At 39.0% G+C, this 15,004-nt stretch overlaps 1 protein-coding gene across 2 annotated transcripts; it reads left to right on the top strand.

Annotated features, from left to right (window-relative positions):
- Positions 1-3,760: 3,760 nt before the first annotated feature.
- On the top strand, positions 3,761-7,764 carry LOC143546073 (AP2-like ethylene-responsive transcription factor TOE3). 2 transcript variants are annotated; one of them, XM_077037818.1, is made up of 10 exons: positions 3,761-4,571; positions 4,706-4,731; positions 4,835-4,865; positions 5,015-5,102; positions 5,389-5,534; positions 6,450-6,494; positions 6,582-6,673; positions 6,749-6,870; positions 6,999-7,193; positions 7,291-7,764. In XM_077037818.1, exons 1-10 carry the CDS (start codon positions 4,081-4,083, stop codon positions 7,429-7,431), a joined length of 1,377 nt encoding a protein of 458 aa, XP_076893933.1. In that variant the 5' UTR covers positions 3,761-4,080; the 3' UTR covers positions 7,432-7,764. The 2 variants fall into 2 exon arrangements, with proteins under 2 accessions (XP_076893933.1, XP_076893932.1); XM_077037817.1 differs by having other exon boundaries at positions 3,766-4,571; positions 7,285-7,764.
- The last annotated feature ends 7,240 nt before the right edge of the window (positions 7,765-15,004 follow it).

Consider the following 15,004-nt stretch of genomic DNA (forward strand, 5'->3'; position numbering starts at 1 on the left):
AGCCGGCCTCTTTGCGCCGGTTACCGTCGTCTTCTTGGGCTCTCCGGAGGTGACAGTCGCAGCCTCCGGAGCGGTGGTCTTATCACCACCGGGATTCCCCGCCACCTCTTCGCTCTCGGTCTCCGAATCAGACCGAGGCGCCGGATCGGCAGTGGAGGCCACCTTCTCCTTTCCCTTCCCGCCGGCAGCCTTCTTCTTCCGCACCAACGGAGGACCATCTGCGGATTCCTCATCAGAACATACGATTAGAGGAATTCCAGCAGAGGTTTCAACATTGAGGGGTCGAGGGTTGAAGAGCGCCTTACCTGGCCGCCTGGCGCTCAGGATCTGGTGGCCTAGCGGGTAGACCTCCACGAACCGATCCGCAGTTTGTTCTAGGATGGGCAACTCGTTCTCGTCTAGAGTGCGAGTACCCATCCGAGCGGGACCGTCAGCCTCCCGCGGGTTCAGGAGCGACTGCAGGTCGTTCCCCTCTGAAATAAACAGGAAAAAAGTTAGAAGAAATTCAGAATCAACAAAAAGAAACAAAGCATACCGTAAGGAACAGAGTTCGAACCGTATTCGAGGACGATCGGAACCTTTTGCGCATCCGCCGCCTTCCACACCCGGCTCATCCCCAACATCACCATCCCGGACTCCGCAAACCGGTAAACCGGAGATTGGACCCGGGAAATCCTCGAAAACCATTCCGCCTCCTCGTAGTTCGAGGCGTGAAGGCTGGGAGAGTTTGCCCGTTCTTAAACTTCATGGCAAGGGGGATGGCGCGAGCGGATATGAAGAAGAACTCCCTGTTCCACGCGCGAAGACTGCGCTCGGTTGCGCAAATCTTCAAACCCTTAATCCGGGTTATCAACGTGTACCACCCCTGGATGCACCTCTAAGTGTAGAAGGTCATCAGGCGGTCAATATAGGGCTCAATGCCCAAAATCCGGCACACCCACTCGAAGTGGCGAATCTTGGCGATCGCCATGGGGTGCAACTCGGTCAAATGAACACCGTGCCTCTCAAGGATACGGTAAACAAACTTTGTCAATGGGAACCTAAGATTCCCATAAACAAAGAATGCAGCATAAACCCCGATCTTGCCTCTGGGGGCATCGTACACCGTCTAGTGGGGTTCAGGAAACTCAGGCTCGAGAGACTCGAGCATGAACTTCCTGACGACGTTCCGGTACAGATCGCCAGGCAGAGCACACTGGCACTCGCCAGCAGTACTCTTGTCATCAGCTGTAGATTCGACATCACGAGACATCTTGTAAAAGAAGAAGAAAACGATTTCGGGAAAATGCTAGCCTGAAAAGGTGAGTATTCGCTGGAAATCGCTTAGAAGATGAAGAGAAGAGTGAAAGTGTGGATTACAAAGAACCCTCTCCCCCTTTATATACTAATCGCAATTAATGCGATGAAATTAATGCGGAAGAGAGAGAAAACGAAGGTGCAATGAAACTATGACACGTGGCAAAAAGCAAGCTGGCAACAGCTATTGACAGGACGCATACCATTAATTTCGCGGCCACGCGCCCGAAAAATCGCGCCCACGCGCCTGAAAAAGCGTCTGGAATGACCATGTACTGTCACGTCACCATAACTTCCTGCACGTCCTGACACAGTCAGAAGAAACCGTCGCACGACGTTTCAGAGGTTTGGACTGTTCTTATCTTTCCACCAACTCTTCGAATTTCAAAATTCAAAATTCAAAAAGATCAAAAAGTAGGCGGGAAAATACCCCTTACCTTGGCAAACAAGTAACCGTAAGACGGATGCGAGTACAGTGTTAAGGCAAAACCCTTCACATACCTAACACTCGCAGGGAATTGAAGCCAAGAAAACCTTGGCAAACAAGTAACCGTAAGACGAATGCGAGTACAGTGTTAAGGCAAAACCCTTCACATACCAAGCACCCGCAGGGAATTGAAGCCAAGTATACCTCGGCAAACAAGTAACCGTAAGACGGATGCGGGTACAGTGTAAAGGCAAAACCCTTCACATACCTAGCACCCGCAGGGAATTGACGCCAGGAATACCTTGGAAGTAAAGTAACCGTAAGACGAGCGCGGGTACAGTGTTAAGGCAAAACCCTTCACATACCTAGCGCTCCGCTGGGAATTGAAACCAAGAAGGATCTTCTGGGCAATGCTTGCGGAAACGGAAATAACATCCCCGCATAGCGGGAACGTCGAGAACTACGTTGTTTGAAGCTCCAGGATGGAATTGGTGGTTTTAACATAATTGATCACTATGTTCAAAACTACCAAAACCTCATGGAGAATCCACACAAGTGGGACTCAACGCTCCTGACTTGCGAGGAGGTTACAGACCTACCCGCATCATACCCAAAGATCAAGCAGGAAACTCGGGAATTTCTGCAAGTGACAAGGACTTCCGCGGGAAGAATCCCCATGGAAAACCTTAAAATACCCTTTTCAAAACCCTTTGCTTAAGTCCAAAAGTTCACCTCACTTTATTAAACACTCATGAGAAGAACATTGGACTGGGGGGACTTGAAGAGGTAGGTCCCAGCAGAGCCCAGTTGGACCCGCAAGACTCACCTTGAAGAGGGACGTCTGCGCAGAAACCAACTGGATCCGCAGGACCAACCATGCTCAGAGACGTGACGTCCTTACGCGCAGTACGCAAGCTGTTCCCGCAGGAAATGCCTCCCAATGGTGAAGGACTCCGCCTGTTCCCGCAGCCTCGGATACAAGCCATTAGGGAAGGCCACCCGCGCAGCAAGGCTACACGCACAAGGCACTTAGCTCTCAATCACTCAGTGTCACCTGAAGGAATGAGCAAAGCCGGGAACAATCCCGCACAAGGGCGGGAGGGGGAATACTCCCGCCCTAATAAGCCAGTCCGTACGATACGGGAAGATCTTCTGTACTGTACCTGACGAGGTATGGGCAAAAGATCTGACTAAAGATACGACAGCTTATTGACAACAGTATGGCGAGCAGCATGCTCCTGTACTGTATGTCACTATTAGCCGCTGCCTACTCACCAACTACTGCCATACCACGTGCATAGCCGGCAATTGGTGGAAAGGGAATAGTACACAGCAGGCCTGGTCACTATCAGCCGCTGCCTACCCACCAACTACCAGCAGGGCACGTGCGTAGGCCACAGTTGGTAGAACAGGAATACTATTCAGCAGGCCACACCTCCTTGGAAACCTACCTTCGGCTATAAATACCACAAATGGTATGACCATCATATCTTATCATATTATCATCATATTATACCTGATATTTGCTCTAGCAATCTCTTAATATACTTTTATATTTAAAGAGCAATCTAGTCTGATTCTCACGCCGGAGGGTGGTCACAAGGAGGAACCCCCCCCTTCTCAGTGACAAGCTCACGGTGTCTGTTTTGCAGGTTATCAGAAGAACCATCTTCTCTGGGTCTAACCCCTCGTGGGAAACATCTATCTAACCCCCAGGTTACCCGTAATCTGTCCGGGGTCCGGTTAGTGTTTCTTCAGCTCTATATCTAGACTCGATTCAAGCCTTAGAACTAAATTTGGCTCAATCTTCTTTAGTCAGCTCGGTTCAGTTTAAACTTTTAATAAATTATCTTTGAGTAGTTTACAAGCGTTTCAACATATTTACAAAAAGATATAAAACAAGTGTTTTTCTTCTTTTTCCATTATCATGTAAACCTAAGTCAAAATTCACATACCAACTTTAACAGCTATTAATACACATGACCAAAATGGAAAGAAGATGAAATTTTAGACAAAATCTAGTGAGAGAAAATTAAAGCTGGTAGGAGGGAGAGTCGTATAATCTATGCTTTCATAGATAGATACACAATAATAATATATGTATGTATAGCCCACCTAAACCTAAACCTTCTTCCTATCTCTCTTTATGAATCCTAGATTTCTTTTTCTTCCTAGACCTCTTCCAACCAAGCACTTCTTTTTAGACTTGCTCCGATAAAGATCAACAAACCATCACACACTTCACTTTCGCTTATTAATAATCATGTTACCATTAACTTATTTATATATACAGATCGCTTCTTAACTTCTTTTTTTATATTCATAATTTCATAATATATAGTTGGCCGGAAAAAAAAATGTGGGATCTAAACGGGTCACCCGATCTGCGAAAAGAACACCCGGAAGAATCCAACGGTTGTTATTCACCGTTGGATGATAACAACAACAACAACAATAATAATAATAATAATAACAATAATAACAGTAAAGGTAAAGGGGTTGGATCCGCTTCGAATTCTAGCTCCTCCGTCGTGGTTATGGACGGAGACGACGGCGACGACGGCGGAGATCAGCCGGTGACCCACCAGTTCTTTCCCGTAGATGATCCTGAAGTGGGCCCCGCCGTTGTGCCTATGTCACCGGCGGCAACTACTGCTTTCCCGGCTGCTAACTGGGTGGGTGTTCAATTCCGGCAGCAGGCTGTTTCCGGTGGGTTTGCCGGAAAAGGTGGACCGCCGGAGGTTCCTCAGCCGCTGAAGAAAAGCCGACGTGGACCGCGTTCTAGAAGCTCACAGTATCGTGGAGTCACGTTTTACCGAAGAACTGGCAGATGGGAATCACACATCTGGTTAGATTATTAATATTATTATTATTTTTTTTTTCTAAAATTTTTTTTACCTGTTTTTGAAATTTTTATTAAAATAATATTTTGTTGTTGTTGTTGTTGTTGTCTAATTGTTAAAATCTTGTTTGATAATTTAGGGATTGTGGGAAACAGGTGTATCTTGGTATGTCTTGTATTGTTTCAACTTGTGTTTTTTAAGAATATATATATTTTTTTGGTTTATTAAAAAGGGCTCTTATTAATGTTTTTTGTTCATGGTAACTCAGGTGGGTTCGACACTGCGCATGCAGCTGCACGGTGAGCTAGCACAGTCAACACACACCCTTTTATTTCCCTTTTTATAAATATATTTAATTAAAGACAAATTAATTAAATGTGGGATTATAATATATTAGGGTTTAATTAAGTAACAAAAGTAGAATAATGTAATGTATAATAATTTGCAGTGCATACGATAGGGCAGCTATCAAGTTCCGAGGAATGGAGGCTGACATAAATTTCAGTCTACAAGATTATGAAGACGATCTGAAACAGGTTGGTTGATTGGTGTCACTTTGTCATGTGTTTTCACTTTCAGTGTCTTTTACATTCACCTCATCTTCAACACTGACATGTATATTTTAAAACATGTTTTCTTCTTAAAAAACATATTTATGAAGAGGGTTGTACGGTTATTAGTTGCCTTTTTACCTATCACTTTTTTGTAAACCGTTTGAATTTAATGGTAAAGACGATTTATTGTTTTGAAAAAAAGGTGGGCTTCATTTGTTTTTGATGTGATTTTTGTGGTTTTGAAAACTAAATATATATATATACACAGATGAGCAATTTGACTAAGGAAGAATTTGTGCATGTGCTACGGAGACAAAGTACAGGATATCCAAGAGGGAGTTCAAAATATAGAGGAGTTACATTGCACAAATGTGGTAGATGGGAAGCAAGAATGGGCCAATTATTAGGGAAAAAGTACGTTATTTTTAGCTTTTTTAACTTGTTCATCATATATAAAATAAAAAAAACATTTCACAGTACTACTTTGGTCTTGAAATCTGTCATCAAAATGCCAAAATTTTGTTTTTGTGAAAAATTTCTAGTTTATACACAAACAGCTGTTTTAACAATTTTGAAAAAAAAAGTTATGCAAGGAAAGCGGCTTAGAAAAATGATGTAAATGCAGTGTTTTTATAACCGAACATGTCATTAAACCGAGACTCTTAATGGTTAGCAGGTCAGACTGGCAACGACTAATTCAAATGGACTTTTTTTAACTAATATTTCCACCATGTCTCAGTTGAGACGAGAATCCACAACCTTTTGGTTGTAATTCAAATGGACTTAGTCGGACATCTTGTGCAGTCGGTTTCTGATTCGATTTAGTTATAAAAACACTTTTTTATTAACACCATGTTTCACAATTTCTTTGCTTTCCACTAATAATACTATTTGATGTTAAGATCCCTTATTATTTCATTGTAAAGGCTACAATTTTTTTAAGATCATTATTGTAGTTTTGAAAAGGTTTTGTTTTTATTAAATAAAGAGTGTGTTTTTGTTATTAATAAATTTGGTATGTTGTATTTATCAAAATGATTATAAAATAACAATAATATATTAATATGAAATAACAAAACCAAATGTATATCAATGTCTTATTTTAAAAGACAATTAATGACCATTTTATTTTTTTGAAAACTAACCTTATAAAAAAGTAGTACTTGTTTTTCCATTTATATATAAAGCTGGCTACCATTGAGCTATGTCTATACCTATCTACCTACTTCTATTCATTTCATCAAGTTAAGTCACTTCAAAACACACAATTCAAAACACACTTGATAGTTTTCCTTTTCTGGCTCACTTTTTCCCATCACACTTAATCAGGTATGTGTATCTGGGTCTCTTTGACACTGAAGATGAAGCTGCCAGGTAAATATGACAATTTAATATGTCAAAAACATTGATATGTACATGTTGATTTTATAAAGGGCTTGAATGAAAATATATTCTATTTAGGGCTTATGATAAGGCTGCAATTAAATACAATGGGAAGGATGCTGTCACCAATTTTGATACCACATTTTATGAAAATGAGTCCAATATTACCGGTAATGTTTTCACTTAGTTGTGTATATTTTCTAATCATTAGCTTGTCCATTAAAAAGTTTATAGTTTTAATGCAGAGTATTCACATAATAACGATAACAGCAACAATGTGTCTTCGGATCACAATCTTGATTTGAGCTTAGGACAGAATTCAGCCGCGAATAAGCAATATAATCGTGATATTGGATTTGCACCAGTGGTATGTTTTCTATCTTTATCTCAGGGATAATGTATGCATAATTCACCTAGATTATTTTTAAAATTAGTAGCAGTTTATAGTTGCTTATGTATGCGTCTCACTTTTGTCACGTATTTATGTAACTAAAGGCATTTGGAGCGCGTCCGAGTGAAGTGTATAACAATACGGAGACATTGCAACTTTTAAGTCAGACACGTTTTCAACAAGTTGGATCATTGGAAGGAAACTATGACTCGCGTGGTCATGGACACCCATTGAGAGCCGTTGAACCGCCTATGTTTTATATGTTACACGCACCACTACACAATTCTTTGAATCACCAAGTGAGTTCTAAGTTTCTCTTGTATGCTTGTATTGATTTCTTTCAACTTTCCAGCATTGATTAAAGCCGTAGTTCATATGAAATGCTTGTAGACTCAGCCTTCGAGCAGCACGATGGTTGGAGGAAACGAGTTGAATAGAAACAATGTACATATGTATGCAAGTAGTACTGCTGCAGCATCATCAGGATTCCCACAACAAAGATTTAACATGATGAGACAAGCAGCAGCCCCACCTTAATACTCAACAAACTTGGCTGCACAACAGTGGCTATAGTACCACTCTTTCTTGAACTGTCATGTGAACCATAATACCCTAGCCGAGCCCCAAAGATCTTTTGTGTAATAACAAAAAGATGCACACCACCAACTTCACTTTCTGTTTTGTTTGCATGTTTGTAAAGGTCAATGTTTGGTGTTAAGCTATCTAGCTAACTAGGGATTAAGATATTTGAGAATGTAACCAAAGGAAGAACTATTATCCTTCATTACTTCCTTTGGATTTGGATATTCAGTTTTAAACAAAAAATATCAAAGAAATTCAATGATTTTTTGAATGGTTGAATTCCTTTTTTGACTTTTCCTTGTTTCTATTGTAATATGGTAATAATCTATTTTGATTGCAAGTGGTAAATGTAGTGTGGTATATAATATGGTTAGAAAATCTTATTATCTAAATATTCATTAAAGTAATTTGGAAACATTATGCAAAACAAAACATGTATTCTGGGTAAATTTGTATATCTAAATAAACTAATTCAAGCTATAATTCTTGATATCTCAAATCCATAGGTTCCGCAATTTCAAGACCATTGCCTAGCCTTTTGAACCGTTGTGTCTCTATTGGATTATAGTATTTTGAGTATACAAAATTAATAATCAAATAAGATAAAAAGAACTGAACGGACGAGAATGTATATTATGTGTAAAACGAACTTCTAAATCCTTACAGACCAAACAAATTCATCAGAGAAATCGTTGAACCATCGCAATAATTAGGACGAAATGGTTTGGTGGTTCTAATTGCGTCAGTGAAAACCTTAGTCGATACTTCATCATAGTGTTAATATTGCTTTAATTAAATGTTGCTCTTAGTACTGATATGACATACCATTGTTTTATTATTTTTTGCTTGAACACTTAGATTTACTGCGAGTTCTCACCAGGATGGCCTCAGTTTTGTAAAGTATACGTGCCTAGATTTGTTACACATTGAAGGAACCACTAGTTGAGAGGAGCGGCTGTTTCCTTGAGTCCATAGACTAAATCAACGGCCTTTAACGTAAGCGAGACAGATTTAGTTCGCCTCAGACAACCAATGGTGCCACATGGGGCCTCGGAAGAATATGACACCGTGAAAAATAAGCACAGTTGCTACTATGTGTTGTTACTACTTATCATTAATTAATTTCTAATCTTTTATAGCAATTCTCACTACTCAAGGATTAAGTTGTCACTGTTGTATAGTAACTTACTACTAAGCTCAGTAACCACTTATAATCCATTTCGCTATTGATCTCAACTATAACTAATTATCAACGAAGAAAATTCAAAGCAACTCCTAATGGTACTTATTGTAACATCTCGAAATTTCAGGTTACGTTTGTAAACTTTAGAAGTCAAAGGACCACTTGATCATCTTAACAAAGTTAAAAGTACAAGGACTTAGCTTTAAATTAACCAACCAAATTTGGTATGAGACAAATCGTCTCATCCATTAGACGGTTTGTATCATGTGTGTATTGTTCGTTTAAGATATTTACTGGGAGGAGCCGTCTAACCCGTCTCAAGTCAGTTTTATCCACGAAGAAAGGATGAGACGGACCGTCTCATCATTAGACGGTCCGTCTCAACGTTGAGTCAACAAACATAATGATAACGCATTCTCTAACGTGTCAATCACAGGTTGATGCCTATCCACGAGCTGAGAACTATAAATAGGGACTCATGCACATCCATTTTCATTCATCAACATTTGATTATCATTCGTAAAGATTACCAAACCCATAAATCAAGTTCTTGGAGTATTGAGGTGTTTAGGCAAGTTTTAAATATCAAGAAGGTGTATCCAGGAGCTAGAAGTTTTGTCCAGCCCATTCCAGAGGTTTGAGAGTTGTTCCAAGTCATTAATAGGTTCCTCAACTCATAGAAACAAGGTAAACATGTTTGAGCTCTCGTTAAGTTTGTTTTTACTCGTTAAAGACATAAACGAGGCTTCGGGAATCAAACCTTGTCAAAATCATGTTGGCATAATGCTAACATCTTTCATAAGTCATATAGGGGAATTATAATACATAAACGGACATCAGAAAACTAACGAGTCTGATCAGATTGATGAGACGAACAGTCTCATAAGTGACACGGTCCGTCACAAACAAGATGTGACACCCCGCCACATATTTCATACGGGTCAAACAAAAATAAAAAACCTAATTGAGATGGACCGTCTCAAATTTTGATGGTTCGTATCTAACCAACTTTCAACATATTAAAGAGAAAAATATGTTGAACATGTTAATCAAATTGAAATGTTTTAACGAGGTTTAAAACCATGATAATACGAGATGAAAACTGGCCACACAAGCAAGTCTAGATATTTACAAAAGTTATTCTTGTACTATAGGTCCGAGATAACGTGCAGACAGAAATTAATACAGAAAACTGATCAAAAATAGAAAGGTGAATACGGTCAAACTTTTACAACTCTTTAATCGAGTCATTAAAGTTTACATGGGATTATTATCATTAAAACTTTATAAAAAGTGATTGTTGGACCTCAGACTATCGTATACATTTGTCTGGATTCTTACATATGTGGACAGTCGGTGGGCACACCGCACCACGCTTGGTCGTTCCTCCGCTATGAAGGGTCGGGTCCAAGTTATACCTGCGTGGGGAATGGTCTTGTGTATAATGGTAGCTGATAAGTACTCGAATGCGGCGGTGTTTGCTGAGCGGTTTCGAGTTGAGCTGGAGTTTAGATAGTTATTCAAAATTTCATAACTTTGTTATTCTTTTTGGCATGACGGGTCGGGTAACAAGATACTCGTAGTAACAATTAAGTATATAAAATGTTTTAGTGTCAACGTATTCGCCAGCATGTGTTGCTGACATATTTTACAAAATTGTTTTTAGGTAATCAAGAATAGGAGATTGGCGATGGTGGTTATCAATTAGACGATTCGATGGCCCATATGAGTTTTTATAATGTAAATGATGTAAATTTATAGTTTTATAAGTTAAACTCTTTTGTAAACGCATTGGGTGTTTAATCCCCGAAATTTTAAATATAATAATATTTTAATCAAAGACTTCATTTTTACTACTTTAAACTCTGATATATTTACAAAACAGGTACCATAGTTGGTCACACACCTATGCCTTGAGGTGGTGTGTGATACTTATCCATGTTTCATGGCTTAGCCCCTTAGAACTCATTATGGGTGTTACCCCTTGGAACATATCGGCGAACTGTCTCGGACCACCCTAAGGTAAGCAGTGCAATGGTCTAGATGTTTTACCCTTAGAACCCTTGAGGTTACATAGTACCTGAAAATCAACATAGTTTTGAATAAGGGCGTACTATGCGTCTCGTAACTTTTATCAATGTTTATTCCAATTTCTTATTTAGTAAATCCAATCATACTAAAATGACGATGATGACAACAAAATCAAATAAAAGATAAGCTAGATCAAATCATAAGTTTATAAGTAGTAAATTATTTAAAATTAAAGAGCATTGCATTTTGCGTCCCTGTGGTTTGGGGGAGGGAGCATGTTACGTCCCTCCCGTGAAACTAGAACTGATTAAGTCCCTATGGATTTCTAGCGGGATCAAATAAGTACCCATCAAAATTTCATTATTAACACCATTAAACTGTGGAGCAAAATGGATTTTTCACTCCTATATCAAAACCCTTTATCCATTCACCTTCTTCATCTTTCCCCGCACAAGCATTTTGCATCCATGTGCTTTCTCTCTTCCTCTCTACTGCCGCAAACCACCATCACCTTCATCTCCTATGTTGCTGACCATCACCCTCATCCCCGCCTCCAACAACAACCACTACTTTCATCTCCACCACCATAGCCCGCAAAACCAATACTGCCGTTGCAAACCCCTTCATCTCCACCATTGTCTTCGTCGCTATCTCCACCACTGCGGCCACAAACACTCTCCACCACCCATCACTTTAACCTTTTTTTATCATTCACCAACCCAAACAAAACCCCTCATTTTCAACCTAGTAAGATCATAAATGAAATTCAATTAAAGATTAAAGAATGAAATTTCAATTATTACCAACCTTAAAATATGAAGGCAAACATTGTGAAACAAGAATGAGAATATGAAGGCAAACATTATGAAACAAGAATGAGAGTGTGAAATTACAATACATAGTTGAATGCTATGAAATCAAAACAATAAACAAAGCATCCACAACAGGTAGATAATTTGTGACATGGTATATATTGAAGCAACAGTAAAAAAAGACGGGTTATAACCCCTAGAATTGGACCACGAATGGGATCACCTAAGAAATAATGATTGCTGTGTTTTTATGTATGAATTGTTTAGTAACGCATTTCCATTTTTTGTGGTCGGAAAATGTTGTTCTTGGTGGACTAGTGGTAGTGGTGGTGGTGGCGTGGTAGGGTTGAAGATGCAAGACAGAGCAAACTACATGTATGCATAGCAAAGGGATGCAATTAGATCATCATAAAAGGGTACATATGTCCTTATAAGTGGATTTGTTTTTAATGGAAATTATACGGGGACTCAAAGTGATCCTGCCCAAAAACCATAAGTATTCAACCAATTCAAATTTTTCGAGAGGGGCACAACCACAACGGTGCAGAATTCAGTTCTCTCTTAAAATTATTATCCCTCAACTTTTGTTATTAAAAACTTACAGATTTGTATTCGTTAAAAATCCCTTTCCTTTTTTACGATAAATTTATCATCCCTCCACAATCACAATCTCTTGTGTATAAGCGTGTCCTTAGCTACGTGCGGCTCACCGTCTCTTTCATCCAACTCATCATTTCATGTTGGACACTCGTATGCATTACAGAGAGTATTACACTATTACATTTGTGGATTGATAAGAACAATCACATATGAAGGCACTTACAGAACAAAAGAATGTTACCTAGACAAAAGTATATAAATAATTGTGGAGTCAGTTATCATATGTTTATATAATAATTGTTTTATGACATAACTATAGAAACATGGACGAAGCTTATCTCTCCACGAAACATGATCAATGCTTTGCCACTATATAGAAATGTCATAAAAAAATAGTGCCTAATTTTTTCTTTATAACGTAAATCTCATATAAACATATACGTATCCAAGAGCAACCTATTATTAAAATGGTGAATAGAGAACTTTATTATATAAAGAAACTGCAATATATGCAACCCGAACAACATTATTGAATACCTTGAACAGACTATTATTTTGTGTACTTTTTGCAAGTTTAAAATTGCAAGCATCAAAGTAAGGACAAGATTAATTCAGTAATAATTATATCAATGCTCCTGACGTTACCTTCTTAAATACCTCAAAGGCTCAAACAATACACGTATACTGTTATTTATTTATTTTTTTCGAACGACGACTTTCACACTTAAGCTAGCACTGCACGACCAAGTCGCGCCCCACCACCCCACTCAGGCCAGCTATGTTGACATGATCGGGATCCATGTTGGCGTCCAAGTTTGGCTTGGCGTTCCCGGTAAAACCCAGTTTGCTCACCCGCCCGAAGGCACGACAGGTTTTAATGCTCTAGAAAAATCTAATCGAAATCAGGATTCGAACCTGGGACACCCGGGTCATCCATCATGTTCCTGGCCATTGGGGCAAGACCCGCTGATTAACGTATACTGTTATATACTTCTTAAATTTAATTTATTTATTTTATTTAAGTATTTTAATGAACATAAGAATGCATGGACATAAAATGTCTCCTAGCTATTGTCCATGTTACGTGTCTTAAAGACGTTTTTAGATGTTTTTAAAAGAGAGAGAATGATATGAATGAGATATGGAGAATGGATGTACCTGTATAAAAACGTTAAGAACATGTTTTGTGAGAAAAGAGACGAGAGAAGGATGAGAAAAAGGGGGGTATTTTTTTTTTGTTAGTCTAATGCATGATTGTAAGGCTAAGGGGCATACACCACTCAACATCATTCTTCTCATTTACCAAGTTAGCGTCACGTCAGTTCTCCGCATCATTCAACATCACCCATTAACACCCTTCAATCAAGGAAATACACCACTCTCCATCATTCTCCATATTTTTTAATGTATATAATATTCAAAACACGCCAATCTCCACCGGTGGTCCCCACATGAAAGCAAGGAAATGACCTACCGACACGCGTGACGATGCTCAGTATGGTCAAGTCATGTGATACAATTTGGGGTGGGGGGGGGGGGTGTTCTAGTGAGACCGGTGAGGGGTGGGCTGCCATGTGGCTGTCACCTAGGACCATGGGGTTGCCCGCTAGTGTATACCTCTTAGCCTAATAAGATAGTTTGAAGAACTACTTTCTCGGTCCTGTTTTTCAAAATAAATATAAATATAATTTTATAAAAGGATCTAACTACAACAAAGAGGCAGATAAACGAGCAACAAGCTACGCCGGAACCCCTTTTGAATGACAAATTCGATCCTACTGAAAACAAAGTTACAATTCTTCGGTGTTGATATGTTACTGTGCACGACAAGTTGAACTCTTTACAGAAACGCAACGGTATCTGGGGCAAGAAACCTAAATGTATCAAAAACAAAAGGAATGAAGGCTTGTTGATTATCGGCGCATGCCTTCTTATGCTTAGTAATTTTTCCGTATTATGCTTTTACTACAGCTTGCCTAGCTACAAACCCGGTATATCCAAACACAAGAGCGTCCACTGGCAGGAGGGTAGACCTCCTTTCACGTGGATCTGACAGGAAATTCACGGAAGCCACTTTTTTTGTCGATATCCCCGCTCGTTTTGACACATCACAAAGGACATTCCTGAGCAAATCATGTCTATATATAAAGGCAATGGTTATTCATACACCCTTTTTGGTTATTCACACACCCTTTTAACACACCTTTAAACTTTATATACACCCTATAAAAGGTGTATGAATAACACATCCCTATATAAACCATGGCAGCTCCTTACAATGAATTGCATGTTCACTAAAGGTATTTAAATAAACTTTACAGCAGATCGGGCATGGCTCATCAGTTGGGAATATGAGGATTATTAAAGGATATTTAAAAATGGTCGGGTACTCCACTACTAACATGTGCTGGCCTAACCTTTCAAGGAATGACGGCCAAGATATATTAAGCATGAGAAGCCTGAACACATTCTAACACCGCTCTCTAACAAGTGGTTAGACCAACTTTGCTCCCAAACTTTGTATGATTTCACTTTAAAGAGCACTCGCCAAAGCATATTAGACTTTCGGAATAAATCTACTGTAAAAAAATTTTAAAAAAAGGTTGCAATTTACTGGAGTGAGTTACTGTATAGAAAAAGCTATCATACAAAGTAGACAAAAGATTTGGAGAACTGCGACACATGGCATGGGAGTTGGATAATTTCATGCATACCATAATTAGGTATTAAATTAAATGATCATGTAACATATGCTAATAACCACACAACTTATATAATATACTTAGAATTTTCAGCTTATTATCTATATTTGTGTGAATGGATTTTGTAAATTATATGGTATGGTTATAAGTAGTTGTAAGTAGAGAAGAGAGAAAATGTTATATGGGAAAATTAAATTTGG

Source organism: Bidens hawaiensis, unplaced genomic scaffold (assembly GCF_021521415.1).
Source record: "Bidens hawaiensis isolate Kalapana, Puna unplaced genomic scaffold, B.hawaiensis_p1.1 tig00014201_1, whole genome shotgun sequence".
NCBI lineage: Eukaryota > Viridiplantae > Streptophyta > Magnoliopsida > Asterales > Asteraceae > Bidens > Bidens hawaiensis.

Bases quoted from the DNA above. Each gene is read 5' to 3' on its own strand.
- LOC143546073 (XM_077037817.1), top strand. From the start codon at position 4,081: ATGTGGGATCTAAACGGGTCACCCGATCTGCGAAAAGAACACCCGGAA. The intron at 4,732-4,834 runs GTATGTCTTGTA...ATGGTAACTCAG, and splicing joins TGGGAAACAGGTGTATCTTG to GTGGGTTCGACACTGCGCAT. The intron at 6,674-6,748 runs GTAATGTTTTCA...GTTTTAATGCAG, and splicing joins AAATGAGTCCAATATTACCG to AGTATTCACATAATAACGAT.